Source organism: Ranitomeya variabilis, chromosome 2 (genome assembly GCF_051348905.1).
Source record: "Ranitomeya variabilis isolate aRanVar5 chromosome 2, aRanVar5.hap1, whole genome shotgun sequence".
NCBI classification, from domain to species: Eukaryota; Metazoa; Chordata; class Amphibia; order Anura; family Dendrobatidae; genus Ranitomeya; species Ranitomeya variabilis.
This window is the reverse complement of record NC_135233.1, coordinates 360121800-360135778: the sequence shown is the minus strand read 5'-3', so window position 1 is coordinate 360135778 and position 13979 is coordinate 360121800. Positions and strand designations below refer to the sequence as shown.

At 43.6% G+C, this 13979-nt stretch overlaps 1 protein-coding gene across 1 annotated transcript in view; it reads left to right on the top strand.

Moving 5' to 3' along the window:
* Window positions 1-13704, top strand: part of LOC143805923 (cytochrome P450 2B4-like) — a 113721-nt gene extending 100017 nt beyond the window's left edge. Inside the window, exons 7-10 of the mRNA XM_077285681.1 lie at window positions 8712-8853; window positions 11896-12083; window positions 12201-12342; window positions 13415-13704. Coding sequence (XP_077141796.1) covers window positions 8712-8853; window positions 11896-12083; window positions 12201-12342; window positions 13415-13596 — 654 coding nt within the window. The 3' untranslated portion in view covers window positions 13597-13704. The remainder of the gene's footprint in view (window positions 1-8711; window positions 8854-11895; window positions 12084-12200; window positions 12343-13414) is intronic.
* Window positions 13705-13979: the final 275 nt, after the last annotated feature.

The following is a 13979-nucleotide window of genomic DNA, read 5'->3' as shown; positions in this document are numbered from 1 at the left end:
ACATTGTATAGGTATATCTTTATATTTCATAGAGAGTTAGATAGCAGAATTGCCGATAATTCAATTGCAGCTTCTGTAATATCCTGTCGGCTGTTGCAATGATATGTCACATGGTTTACATACAGTAAACCATTGCATATCAGTTAGATTTATGTATGTCCCTGACTAATAATGTTAGTACTATGTGTGTGTTAAATTTTGGAGATGTACGTGTTAAATTAACAAATTTATTCAAGGGAAAGAATTGCGTGGGCTCCTGCGCAATTTTCTTCGCCAGAGAGGGAAAGCCAGTGACTGAGGGCAGATATTAATAGCCTAGAAAGGGACCATTGTTATTGCCCCCTGGCTAAAAACATCTGCCCCCAGCCAGCCCAAAAAAAGGCGCATCTGTAAGATGCCACATGTTATGATCCTAGTGGCAAGGATCGCAAGTTTGACTAGCTAAGTAACTAAACAGACGACCAGCTCGGGGAAGTGGTATCTGGATTGACCGCAACCTGATCCTATCCACAAACAACTATAGGCAGCCGTGGAACGTTACCTGGAAATCCTAGACGTCTCTTCACGGCCTGAGAAACTACCTATTCCTAGAGGGAAAGTATAGTCCTTACTTGCCTCAGAGAAATGACCCCAAAGATATAGAAAAGCCCCCCACAAATATTAACGGTGAGTTAAGGGGAAAGCACAAACGTAGAGATGAAATAGATTTAGCAAATGAGGCCCGCTAACACTAGATAGCAGAAAATAGGAAGGGAGCTGTGCGGTCAATAAAAAACCCTAAGCAAAATATCCACGCAGAGATTGCTCGAGCCCCCGCACCAACTAACGGTGCGGGGGAAGCAACTCCGTACCCCAGAGCTTACCAGCAGCAAGAACTCACATATTAGCAAGCTGGACTAAACTCATAATACACTGAAATCATATTGCAGACTGATGAGCAAAAAATAAGCAAACAGAAACAGCTTCTCCAGAAGAGACTGAAAACGAAGATAATCAGGGGAGATCAGAATAGCACTGAATACATCGACAGCCGGCAACAAGTGGAGGTGAAGCAGAGCTAAATAGGAAACTCCCTAGTGCATAACGAGGCAGCTGATCCAGCCACAGATCCGCAGGATAACAAACAAAGCCACCAGGGGGAGCCCAAAAACAGAGTTCACAACAGTACCCCCCCCTTGAGGAGGGGTCACCGAACCCTCATCAAAAACCCCCAGGGCGATCAGGGTGAGCCATATGGAAGGCACGAACCAAATCAGCCGCATGAACATCAGAGGCAACAACCCAGGAATTATCCTCCTGACCATAGCCCTTCCACTTAACCAAATACTGAAGCCTCCGTCTAGAAATACGAGAATCCAAGATCTTCTCCACCACGTATTCTAATTCTCCCTCAACCAGCACAGGGGCAGGAGGCTCAACCGAAGGAACCACAGGCACCACATACCTCCGCAACAACGACCGATGGAACACATTATGAATAGCAAACGATGCTGGGAGGTCCAAACGAAATGACACAGGGTTAAGGACTTCCAAAATCTTATAAGGACCGATAAACCGAGGCTTGAACTTGGGAGAGGAGACCTTCATAGGAACAAAGCGAGAAGACAACCACACCAAGTCCCCAACGCGAAGTCGGGGACCCACACAGCGACGGCGGTTGGCAAAGCGCTGAGCCTTCTCTTGTGACAGCTTCAAATTGTCCACCACATGATCCCAAATCTGATGCAACCTATCCACCACAAGATCCACTCCAGGACAGTCAGAAGGCTCCACCTGACCCGAGGAAAAACGAGGATGAAACCCCGAATTACAAAAAAAAGGCGAAACCAAAGTAGCAGAACTAGCCCAATTATTAAGGGCAAATTCGGCCAATGGCAAAAAAGCCACCCAGTCGTCCTGATCAGCAGAAACAAAACATCTTAAATAGGTTTCCAAGGTCTGATTAGTTCGCTCGGTCTGGCCATTCGTCTGAGGATGGAAGGCCGACGAAAAAGACAAATCAATGCCCATCTTAGCACAAAAGGTCCGCCAAAATCTAGACACAAACTGGGATCCTCTGTCGGAAACAATATTCTCAGGGATCCCGTGCAAACGAACCACATTTTGAAAAAACAGAGACAGGGAGATCTGAAATAAAATCCATGGAAATGTGCGTCCAAGGCCTCTTCGGGACAGGCAAAGGTAACAGCAAACCACTGGCACGAGAACAGCAAGGCTTAGCCCGAGCACAAATTCCACAAGACTGCACAAAGGAACGCACATCCCGCGACAAGGAAGGCCACCAAAAGGACCTGGCCACCAAATCTCTGGTACCAAATATTCCAGGATGGCCTGCCAACACCGAAGAATGAACCTCGGAAATAACTCTGTTGGTCCATCTATCTGGGACAAACAGTCTCTCCGGTTGACAACGGTCAGGTCTATCCGCCTGAAACTCCTGCAGCACTCGTCGCAAATCTAGGGAGATGGCAGACAAAATCACCCCTTCTCTGAGGATACCAGCCGGCTCAGAATCTCCAGGAGAGTCAGGCACAAAACTCCTAGAAAGAGCATCAGCCTTCACATTCTTCGAACCAGGCAGGTACGAGACCACAAAATCAAAACGAGAGAAAAACAATGACCAACGAGCCTGTCTAGGATTCAGCCGCTTGGCCGACTCGAGATAAATCAGATTTTTGTGATCTGTCAAGACCACCACACGATGCTTAGCTCCCTCGAGCCAATGTCACCACTCCTCAAATGCCCACTTCATAGCCAACAACTCCCGATTACCGACATCATAATTCCGCTCGGCAGGCGAAAACTTTCTTGAAAAGAAGGCACATGGCTTCATCACAGAGCCATCAGAGCTTCTCTGTGACAAAACAGCCCCCGCTCCAATCTCAGAAGCATCAACCTCGACCTGGAAAGGAAGAGAGACATCTGGCTGACATAAGACCGGAGCCGAGGAAAACTGGCGCTTCAGCTCCCGAAAGGCCTCCACAGCCGCAGGAGACCAATTAGTAACATCAGAACCCTTCTTGGTCAAATCCGTCAAAGGCTTGACAACACCAGAAAAATTAGCGATGAAGCGACGGTAAAAATTAGCAAAACCCAAGAACTTCTGAAGACTCTTAACAGATGTAGGCTGAGTCCAGTCATGAATAGCCTGAACCTTGACTGGGTCCATCTCAATAGTAGAAGGGGAAAAAATGAAACCCAAAACAGAAACCTTCTGGACTCCAAAAAGACATTTTGAGCCCTTCACAAATAAAGCATTGGCACGCAGGACCTGAAACACCATCCTGACCTGCTTAACATGAGACTCCCAATCATCAGAAAAAAACAGAATATCATCCAGATACACAATCATAAATTTATCCAGATACTCGCGGAAGATGTCGTGCATGAAGGACTGAAAGACAGAAGGAGCATTAGAAAGTCCAAAAGGCATCATCAAGTACTCGAAATGGCCTTCGGGCGTATTAAATGCAGTTTTCCATTCATCACCCTGCTTAATACGCACAAGGTTCTACGCACCACAAAGATCTATCTTGGTGAACCAACTAGACCCCCTAATACGAGCAAACAGATCAGATAACAATGGCAAAGGATACTGAAATTTGACCGTGATTTTATTTAGAAGGCGATAATCAATACAAGGTCTCAGGGAACCATCCTTCTTAGCCACAAAAAAGAATCCCGCACCCAGAGGGGAGGAGGAGGGGCGAATAAGTCCTTTCTCCAAAGACTCCTTTATATAACTCCGCATAGCAGCATGCTCCGGCACTGACAAATTGAAAAGTCGTCCCTTAGGAAACTTACTACCAGGAATCAAATTTATAGCACAATCACAATCCCTATGAGGAGGTAGAGAACTGAGTTTGGGCTCATCAAACACATCCTGGTAGTCCGACAAAAACGCAGGGACTTCAGAAGGAGTGGATGAAGCAATTGACACCACAGGAGCGTCGCCATGAATTCCCTGGCAACCCCAACTTGATACAGACATTGCTTTCCAATCCAGGACTGGATTATGAGTCTGCAACCATGGCAGACCCAAGACGACAACATCATGCAAATTATGCAGAACAAGAAAGCGAATCACCTCCTGATGAACAGGAGTCATGCACATGGTCACTTGCATCCAGTACTGAGGTTTATTCATAGCCAATGGTGTAGCATCAATACCCCTTAGTGGAATAGGGAATTTTAAAGGCTCCAAAACAAAACCACAGCGCTGGGCAAATGACAAATCCATCAGGCTCAGGGCAGCACCTGAATCTACAAAAGCCACAACCGGGTAAGATGACAGGGAACAAATCAGGGTAACAGACAAAATGAACTTGGGCTGTAAAGTACCGATGGTGACAGATTTATCAATCTTTTTTGTGCGCTTAGAGCATGCTGAGATAACATGAGCTGAGTCACCACAGTAAAAGCACAACCCATTTTGCCATCTATAATTTTGCCGTTCACTTCTGGTCAGAATTCTATCACATTGCATAGACTCAGGTGTCTGTTCAGAAGACACCGACAAATGGTGCGCAGGTTTGCGCTCCCGCAAACGCCGATCAATCTGAATGGCCAGAGTCATTGACTCATTTAGACCTGCAGGCGTAGGGAACCCCACCATGACATTCTTAATGGCTTCAGAAAGACCCTTTCTGAAATTTGCAGCCAGGGCACACTCATTCCATTGAGTAAGCACCGACCATTTCCGAAATTTCTGGCAATACACCTCTGCTTCATCTTGCCCCTGAGAGAGGGCCAGCAAAGCTTTTTCAGCCTGGTTCTCAAGATTAGGTTCCTCATAGAGCAATCCAAGGGCCAGAAAAAACGCATCCACACTGAGCAATGCAGGATCCCCTGGCGCCAATGCGAAGGCCCAATCTTGAGGGTCGCCGCGCAAGAAAGAAATAATAATCTTAACTTGCTGAACGGAATCACCAGAGGAATGAGGTTTCAAAGAAAGAAACAATTTGCAATTGTTCTTAAAATTCAGGAACCTAGATCTATCTCCAGAAAACAACTCTGGAATAGGTATTCTAGGCTCTGACATAGGACTGTGAACAACAAAATCCTGAATACTTTGTACCCTTGCAGCAAGATGATCTACACTGGAGGCCAAACTCTGGATATCCATGTCAGCAGCTGAACTCAGAGCCACACCAAGATTAAGAGGAGGAGAGAAGCTAGACACACGGCAGCAAAAAAAAAAAAAAAATTCCTCAAGGCTTCTCTTCTCCTGCTTCTGCCATGCAATTAACACTTTATGGGCTGGCTGTACTGTTATGATCCTAGTGGCAAGGATCACAAGTTTGACTAGCTAAGTAACTAAACAGATGACCAGCTCGGGGAAGTGGTATCTGGATTGACCGCAACCTGATCCTATCCGCAAACAACTATAGGCAGCCGTGGAACGTTACCTGGAAATCCTAGACGTCTCTTCACGGCCTGAGAAACTACCTATTCCTAGAGGGAAAGTAAAGTCCTTACTTGCCTCAGAGAAATGACCCCAAAGATATAGAAAAGCCCCCCACAAATATTAACGGTGAGTTAAGGGGAAAGCACAAACGTAGAGATTAAATAGATTTAGCAAATGAGGCCCGCTAACACTAGATAGCAGAAAATAGGAAGGGAGCTGTGCGGTCAATAAAAAACCCTAAGCAAAATATCCACGCAGAGATTGCTCGAGCCCCCGCACCAACTAACGGTGCGGGGGAAGCAACTCCGTACCCCAGACCTTACCAGCAGCAAGAACTCACATATTAGCAAGCTGGACTAAACTCATAATACACTGAAATCATATTGCAGACTGATGAGCAAAAAATAAGCAAACAGAAACTTAGCTTCTCCAGAAGAGACTGAAAACGGAGATAATCAGGGGAGATCAGAATAGCACTGAATACATCGACAGCCGGCAACAAGTGGAGGTGAAGCAGAGCTAAATAGGAAACTCCCTAGTGCATAACGAGGCAGCTGATCCAGCCACAGATCCACAGGATAACAAACAAAGCCACCAGGGGGAGCCCAAAAACAGAGTTCACAACAGCCGCAATTCTGGCACTTAGCCTCTCTCTTCCCATTGCCCTGTAGCGGTGGCATATGGGGTACTAAGTGGTTAATGTCACCTTGTTATTGTAAGGTAACATGAGCCTGGTTAATAATGGAGACCTATCCATTATTAATCCAATAGTATGTAACACAGGTTTTCCGACTTTATTACACTCTCAATCCAAGCGAAGCCCTTGCTCTTCTGTAAAAAATCCCAAATAAAAAAACAACAATATCCCATACCTGTCCGCCATACAGTCAAGTCTCACGCTGCAATCCATCTCAAGGGGTTAAATAGTTTACAACCAAGAGCAGTGCTAATGCAACCAGCAAGGCTATAAACCACTGTGTAAATGAATGAAAAGCTGCCTGTGCAGCCTCCCCACCTGACCAGACATGAACTCTGTAGCGTGGGAAAGTTTCTGAACTTTTTCCCACTCCTCTGTTAGACTAAAATCAAAAGTAATGCAATTCAATTTTCATATTTCATATTTACATGCTATGGTGCTACAGTGTGCTGCCTTTTTGAGAGTATATGAGTTGGTGACTCTAGGTTCAGTACCTGTTCACACTTAGTCTATGTTTGGATGTGACGGTCAGTTTTTTGCAGTTTGTATTCATTAGCCTTCCGCCTTTTAGCCACAGGTATTTTTAATCCCCGCAGGACCACTACCCCTCCACAAAGATATAGATTTTAGTCCAACAGAGGATTTATGTTCCCATACAGATGAAGACTTTTATTCTAAGTGAGGAAAGGCATTGCTAGGTCCTGGAAACAAGAAATGCCTTATCGTGGCTTCCAAGTACACATGAATTGGCCAATTTATGTGCTAAACTTTCTCAGTTTTTCATATTTCTAATGCAGTAATGCAATTCAATTTTCATATTTCACATTTACATGCTATGGCGCTACAGTGTGCTGAATTTTTGTTTGAGTTGACATTATATTTGCATGCCCCCAGCACTAATTCATTATATCATGTTCTTTCTCTCCCACCCCCTTTATCATCATTTACTCACCCAAATCCCCCAGTCTTAATTCATTATAATTAGATATCTCCGACCCTCAATTCATTATCATTTGCTTTCCACACCCCCACCTTCAATTGTCTGTCCCTCACCCTCAATTTATCATTGTGTGCTCCTTCTCCTCAATTCACTATCCCCCATCACCCTCATCTCCCTCCCTCAATTAATCATCACATGCTTCCCTCACTAAGCCAATTAACTTTAAAAAAAAAAAAAAAATCATACTTGACTCTCATGGTCCACTGAAGGTGCAGCAGCTATACTTCTAATGACCTACTGGAGAGTGGTGCTCACATATACCGGTGCATACGCAATAACGCCATTGCATATGCACCGTCACCAGCACATCATAGAAGAGGTGGAGGGACTCCCTTAGAACTGCACAGGTATTCTGTGGAACTTCAAGGAATGCTCCCTGCCCAGACATGTGCACCGTCTATGGCTGCGTGCCGACAGTGGCACATACTGCTTTATTATTCCATGGGGCCTGGTGAGCAGAAGCACAAGAGGGAGGACCCAGACTGGGTCCGGACCCCACCTCTTTACTTATGCTCACCAGGCCCCATACAGCATTAAGGGCCCTACAGTCCTGATGGCGGCCCTGTCTACAAAAATAGCAGTTTCCAACTAATATGAGCAAGTCGCTATAGTCAGTAGCATAAATGGTGTATTGGGAATCCATATTGATACCTGAGCTTTGCAGTGACTGTTTTTAGGACACTTTTTCATTTTGAAAGAATAAGTTATATTTTCTTTTATGAAAACTAGAGCAGATAAAAAAGGTGTCTTTGCTCAGGTGCCCCTGTGGCACATGCAATTGAAAATGTAGCACCTATCACCTATTGGAGACAATTTGTTAGTTATAGTTTTGATTTTGTAGCCCTGCATGGCTTAAATAGTACACATGCAGGAAAACACTTCTACATTTTAGAAGTCTATAAATGTTTCCTTACTTGAAGCAGTACTTGGCAAGTAGGAGGATGATAAATGGAAGGCTAATAATAATAGACTTAATATGACAAATAATAGGCTACAGCAGAGGTGTCAAACTGCATTCCTCGAGGGCCGCCAACAGGTCATGTTTTCAGGATTTCCTTAGCATTCCACAAGGTGCTGGAATCATTCTGTGCAGGTGATTAAATTATCACCTGTGCAATACAAGGAAATCCTGAAAACATGACCTGTTGGCGGCCCTCGAGGAATGCAGTTTGACACCTCTGGGCTACAGTATAATACACATAAGTAGCAATAGATTCATTAGGTACATAATACACAACATCCACAACTATCTTCTCAAATCAAACACATGAATCTCGATGGAGGTTGTCACTCCTAGAAGCATATGAAGCAATCAGAGACCAGGGAGTTTTTGTAGCCAAATTTTATTAATAAAAATAAAAAATGAAATACAACATTAAAGAAGTAAAAATAGAAAAAGGACAGAGAACCAACTTTCCCTGGTGACATATAAGTATATAACAAAAAGTGCAAGTGTTCTATTTTAACTTATATAATGTTGTATGTCATTTTTAGTCTTAATTAATAAAGCATAATTACAATTATGCTACAAAAGCTCCCTTGTCTCTGATTGTTTAATATACAGTATAATGCATATGTTAATGTGTTTCCTCTTTTTTTTTTTACAGGAAAATGCTAATCCAAAAACTGAATTCCATATGACCAATTTAGTGACCAGTACTTTACAGATTTTCTTTGCTGGGGTGGAGACCACCAGTACAACCCTGACCTATTCTCTACTTCTTCTTATGAAATATCCCCAAATCCTTGGTAGGTTAAGACCTTTTTAACCTTTTCATTGTACATATACTGTGTAGTCAAGATATTAGCACAGGAAAGGGGGTGATTGCATCTGCATCACTTCCAGCTACATCACATCCAAGTTAAGTGAAATCCGTGCCGTCTCAGACGGCACAATGGGCAAACTGTACACTTTCTGACTGTGTGAGGGTCGGGCACAGCGGTAGTCATGGCTGAGGACTCTCGCTCCATCGCACCCTGGCCTCCCCTCACATAAACATGTTGCTCCTTAGTCAGCATGCCTGTGTCTTCAGGTCCAGCATCATCAGGTTCTCCTCTGCGCCACTTGAGGTTGTCTGCAGATGATTTTGCAAGAATTGAGACACCGTCCATTCCAACGTGAAGCTGAACATCTTTACTGTTTTCATTTCTCAGCACATCCAGGCATTTCAGAGCATTAACCACATGTATCTTCACCTTTCCCCACACTACTTGCCACGTCCTCAAGTAAATTACAGGGTAATAGCGCCTTTGGCAGTACCGCAGCGCCCTCCATATGCAGACTTACTGTATTTGGGTCTCCCCTCATCCGTTTTGCTCCAGAACAAAGGGCATCAGCCCATGCAATGACCTGCCATATATTGGACAATCTGCGCCCTGTACTCTTCCTGGACTGCTTTCTTTCTTCTCCAAACTGCTGCAACACAGATACTTCCAGTCCTAAAGACCCCCTGAATGGCTGAGCTTCACTGCTTTCTTAACGTTACAAGCCTGCTGTGGCATCCTGGGCCTATAACCTATGTGGACAGTGCGGGTGCCTGGCCCTTCTCCCCCTACTTCAACATCTCTCCTCCCTAACCCCATGGCAGCCCCTCCTATCCTTAACTATTTCCTATACGAAGCTACATCCTAACTGTAATTACGGTTACTCTGATGCTCCCATCTAGTGGCCAATATTATAACTGCACTTACCCTATACATAACCGCACAAAGAAACATCTTATCAAATATACATTTAGCATGGAACGGTAATACACATAATAGTGTAGCAGTACCATTTATATAGAAGCAAATATACATACACCTACAACATACGGCACCGGGACGAACGAGAAAGGATAGGTGTAGAGTTTTATAGTATACTCCTTACAACTGTGCGGATGCAGATGTTGGTGGACCTTAAGATATGGATATCTCTGGCAACTAGAAACTCGGCTAGTTGCCTCTGCACTCTGGTATTTAAGGACCTGACTTAGGGTGCTGAGAAAGGTTTTTGTCACACCAAGGCAGGCGGAATGAGGTTAAAGAACCCACTGGACCACAGAGGACTCTGTGGTAGCTGAACCCTAGGAACCAGCCAGACAAGGACGTCCGATAAATTGCAAGGCTTTATTTAGGATGACAAACAAAAGAACCCCCTGGACCAAAACACTGAATTCCTCTAAGGGACTATTAGCGAGCAAAACACTTAACAGGGATTGTCCCAGCAAAACCAAGGAAGCTCATGTGAAACAGTTCCAAGAACAGAGGGCCAGACCCAAGAGGAAAAGTGAAATAGCTGGAATGGGGCAAGAGGACCTGGGAACCGGAGGAGAAGAACCAGATGGTCCAGAGAATACCATCAGAGTCCGCAGGCAGATGGTAGGCAGGCGGGACCACAGAACTAGGAGAAAACACTGAATATTAATACAAGGCAAGGCTGAACAACCAGGAGCTGGTCATGGACCTGAGAACGGCAACAGAGCAACAAGCACAAAGTTTCCCAGGCACCTCCCTAAGGAAGTGAGGACCTTTAAATACACACAGATCTCTCAGCGATTGGCTGAGTTAATTACAGGAAAAAGGGTGCACTGGCCCTTTAAATCCTCTGACAGCAGCGCACGTGCACCTTTGCTCGCTCCCCTGCAACCAGGAAGTGAAGGAGCAGAGGAGACACGTCAGGAAGATGCTGCAGCCAAAGGAGACATGCGGGGAATAGAGGAATGTCTGCAGTCAGATGAGACCCGATCTCCCTGAACCCTGAAGACGAGACCCGCCGGCCGGAGCTCTACAGTTTTTAAAGTGGATCCCACAGCATTTTGAAGTGACTGTTTAAACTGTCCAATGAATGTTTCCATGCACACAAAACGATGGTTAATACAATTGTTCTGTGCAAATAAAACCTCATTATCGACAGCACATGCTATATTTATACTGAACGATGTGCTGCCGAGAACCATGCCTTTCACGCTTTCTTCAAAATGATCTCCCTTGACGAATGAGCTTTTTTGCTTTTTTAATTGAATGGTTGCGTGCCTATACATTTTATGGTAAGCTTTCTTTGCATGGAGTAATCCAAACTTTAATGGCAAACCCTTTTGGTATCCATTAGGCTAGGACTATAACGGAGCATTTTGTAGGACTATAGATAGTAGTGTGATTACATTCTAGGATTGGGTTGAGATATTTGCTGCTCCACCTTCTCTAGAAACTGAGGGAATCCTTTCAACAATGTCCTCATTCTAGACCAGAAAAGGTCCTAAACTGACATAACTTAGTACTTATTTTTTACTTTATTTCTTATGGGTTTTTAACTTTTATTTTATCAAATTTATGTTACTGATCTACCTCTAAATTTTGAGTTCTGTCAAGACCAATTTAGGAGTTACAGCCTTTCAACCTCTACCTAAACTACTTTTTTAATGACCTTACTTTCCACAATATTAGATGTTTTACTCACCCAAAAAGACCAAAGCCTTTCAGTAATAGCTTAACCTGAGCCCAAACCTCTCACCCCCGCCCCCCAATGTGGCATCTTAATACCTCTTGCATAGTATCTCTAAGTGATTATTGCCAGAGTATCGTTGATCACTTGATATGAAAAAATGTGTAATGAGGACATTTCACTTCAGTCGAATTTTGACAACCATGGTTTTTCTACAACTTTTAGCAGATATTCGTTTCTTTGCACAAAAATATCACATCTTTGCTGCCATAGGCTCAAATTCAATTTCTATATGTAGACCTTAGTTTTTATTGTATCTCATTACAAAAAATAAATATAACTTGTCCTTTAATTCCCATTACTATTAGAAAAAGTTCAAAAGGAGATTGATCAGGTGATTGGTCGAGATCGATGCCCAAAGATTCAAGATCGAAGCCAGATGCCGTTCACGGATGCTGTTATTCATGAAATACTCCGATTCATAGATTTGCTCCCAATGGGTATTCCACGTAAAACAACGGCAGACATTGCATACAGAGGGTACGCCATTCCTAAGGTGCGTATCGCAAATATTCAAATGTTTACATTTTCACTTCAGTTTGGTACAAATGTAAAAACTTTGGGTAGAAGGTTATGGGTTGTCCTACATAAGCATTACTATTTATATTTCCAGAACACCAATGTATATCCAATGTTGTCTTCGGTACTGAAAGACCCTACCCACTTTCCGTACCCAAATGAATTCAACCCCCAAAATTTCTTGGATGAAAATGATGGATTTAAAAAGAATGACGCCTTTATGCCTCTGGCTGCCGGTATGTTTTTTATATAACTTAGGCATCTTGTAGAGAAAAGTTAAATTAAAGAACATTTTTCTGGTGTCTGTTATCATTATAGCTTACATTTTGGTTAAAGGGTAGTTGAGATTTTTCAGTGTAAAAAATAATTTAGGGCCAAGATTAAAATTTTGTTCCAAGAACAGATTTCTTTGAATTAGGACTTTTCCAAAAATCTAAAGGATTCTGTTTTCACTTTCCCTACCTGTTTCAAACATAATAAACATTGCATCTCCAGGAGAGATCATGTCATATGTAGCTTCTATGGCTTCTTTCACACTTCAGTTGTTTGGCGTCAGTCTGCTCCGACATAGTGACGGATCAATGGATCCGTCACAATTGTTGAGAAAACGGTTCTAATGGATCCGTTTTTTTGATGGATCCGTTACTTGGGGGTTGTCTGGGAAAAGTATCTACTTTTTGGAGCATGCGCAATTGAAAAAGCAGATTGGGGCCACGGATCCGCCGAAATGACGGTCGCGACGGATCCGTCGCCCATAGGCGCCCATTCTATGGATTGGCGGACGTGACGGATCTGTCGCGAACCGCCATTTTGGCGCAGACAAAAAACGTTATAGCTGTCTAGATGACGTCCGCCAAATCTCGACGGAACCGTCACATGGCGGATGGAACGGACAACAATCCGCCACAATCCGTCGCTAATGTATGTCTATAGGAAAATACTGGATCTGCAAAAAAAAATGGCGGATCCGCTATTTGAGGAAAATGGCGGTTTCAGACTGACGCCAAAAGACTGAAGTGTGAAAGAGGCCTAAGCTCTTCTTTGTGGTCCAAAATTATCATTTATTGCAATGTAGTGATGAGTTATATAACAGTTTCGTAACCTGAGAGAATGTATTACAAATTTACCCACACAGAATGTTTGACCAAGTTCATGGTGCTAAAAGTGGACATTGACTTTCAGCTTAGAACATGACTGCGGTCTACTTTTTTCCACCTTGTAGCAGAAATAACCCATACCCTGGTTTTATTATAGATTTTGAGTTGTTATAATGTTGTGACTGGTGTTTTTCATTTTCTTTCTGCTCAGGTAAGAGGATTTGCTTGGGAGAAAGCCTGGTTCGAGTTGAGATGTTTATCATGTTAATCACCATATTACAAAACTTCAACTTGAAATCACCAGTTCCACTAAAGGACTTGGATATCTCACCTGAAATATCTGGATTGGGAAATTTCCCCAAACTGTTCAATCTTGCCTTTATTCCTCGTTAAATATTAAAGGGAAAGTTGAAAAAGACACCGGTCCATCAAGTTCAACCTTTTTCCACCAATTGTACATTTTGTCACTAATTTAACTATAACTCTGTTATGTGTAGTGAAGAAATCATCCAGCCCTTTTTTAACCCCTTAACGACCACCGATACACCTTTTAACGGCGGCCGCTAAGGGTACTTAAACCACAGCGCCGTTAATTAACGGCGCTGTGGAAAAAGTGAATAGCACCCCCCAGAGTCGGATTTTCTCTGGGGTCTCAGTTGCCGAGGGTAGCCGAGACCCCAGAGAACATGATTCGGGGTTTTTTTACAGACCCCCGAGTTGCGATCGCCGGTAATTAACAGTTTACCGGCGGTCGCAACAACAAAAAAAAAAAAACG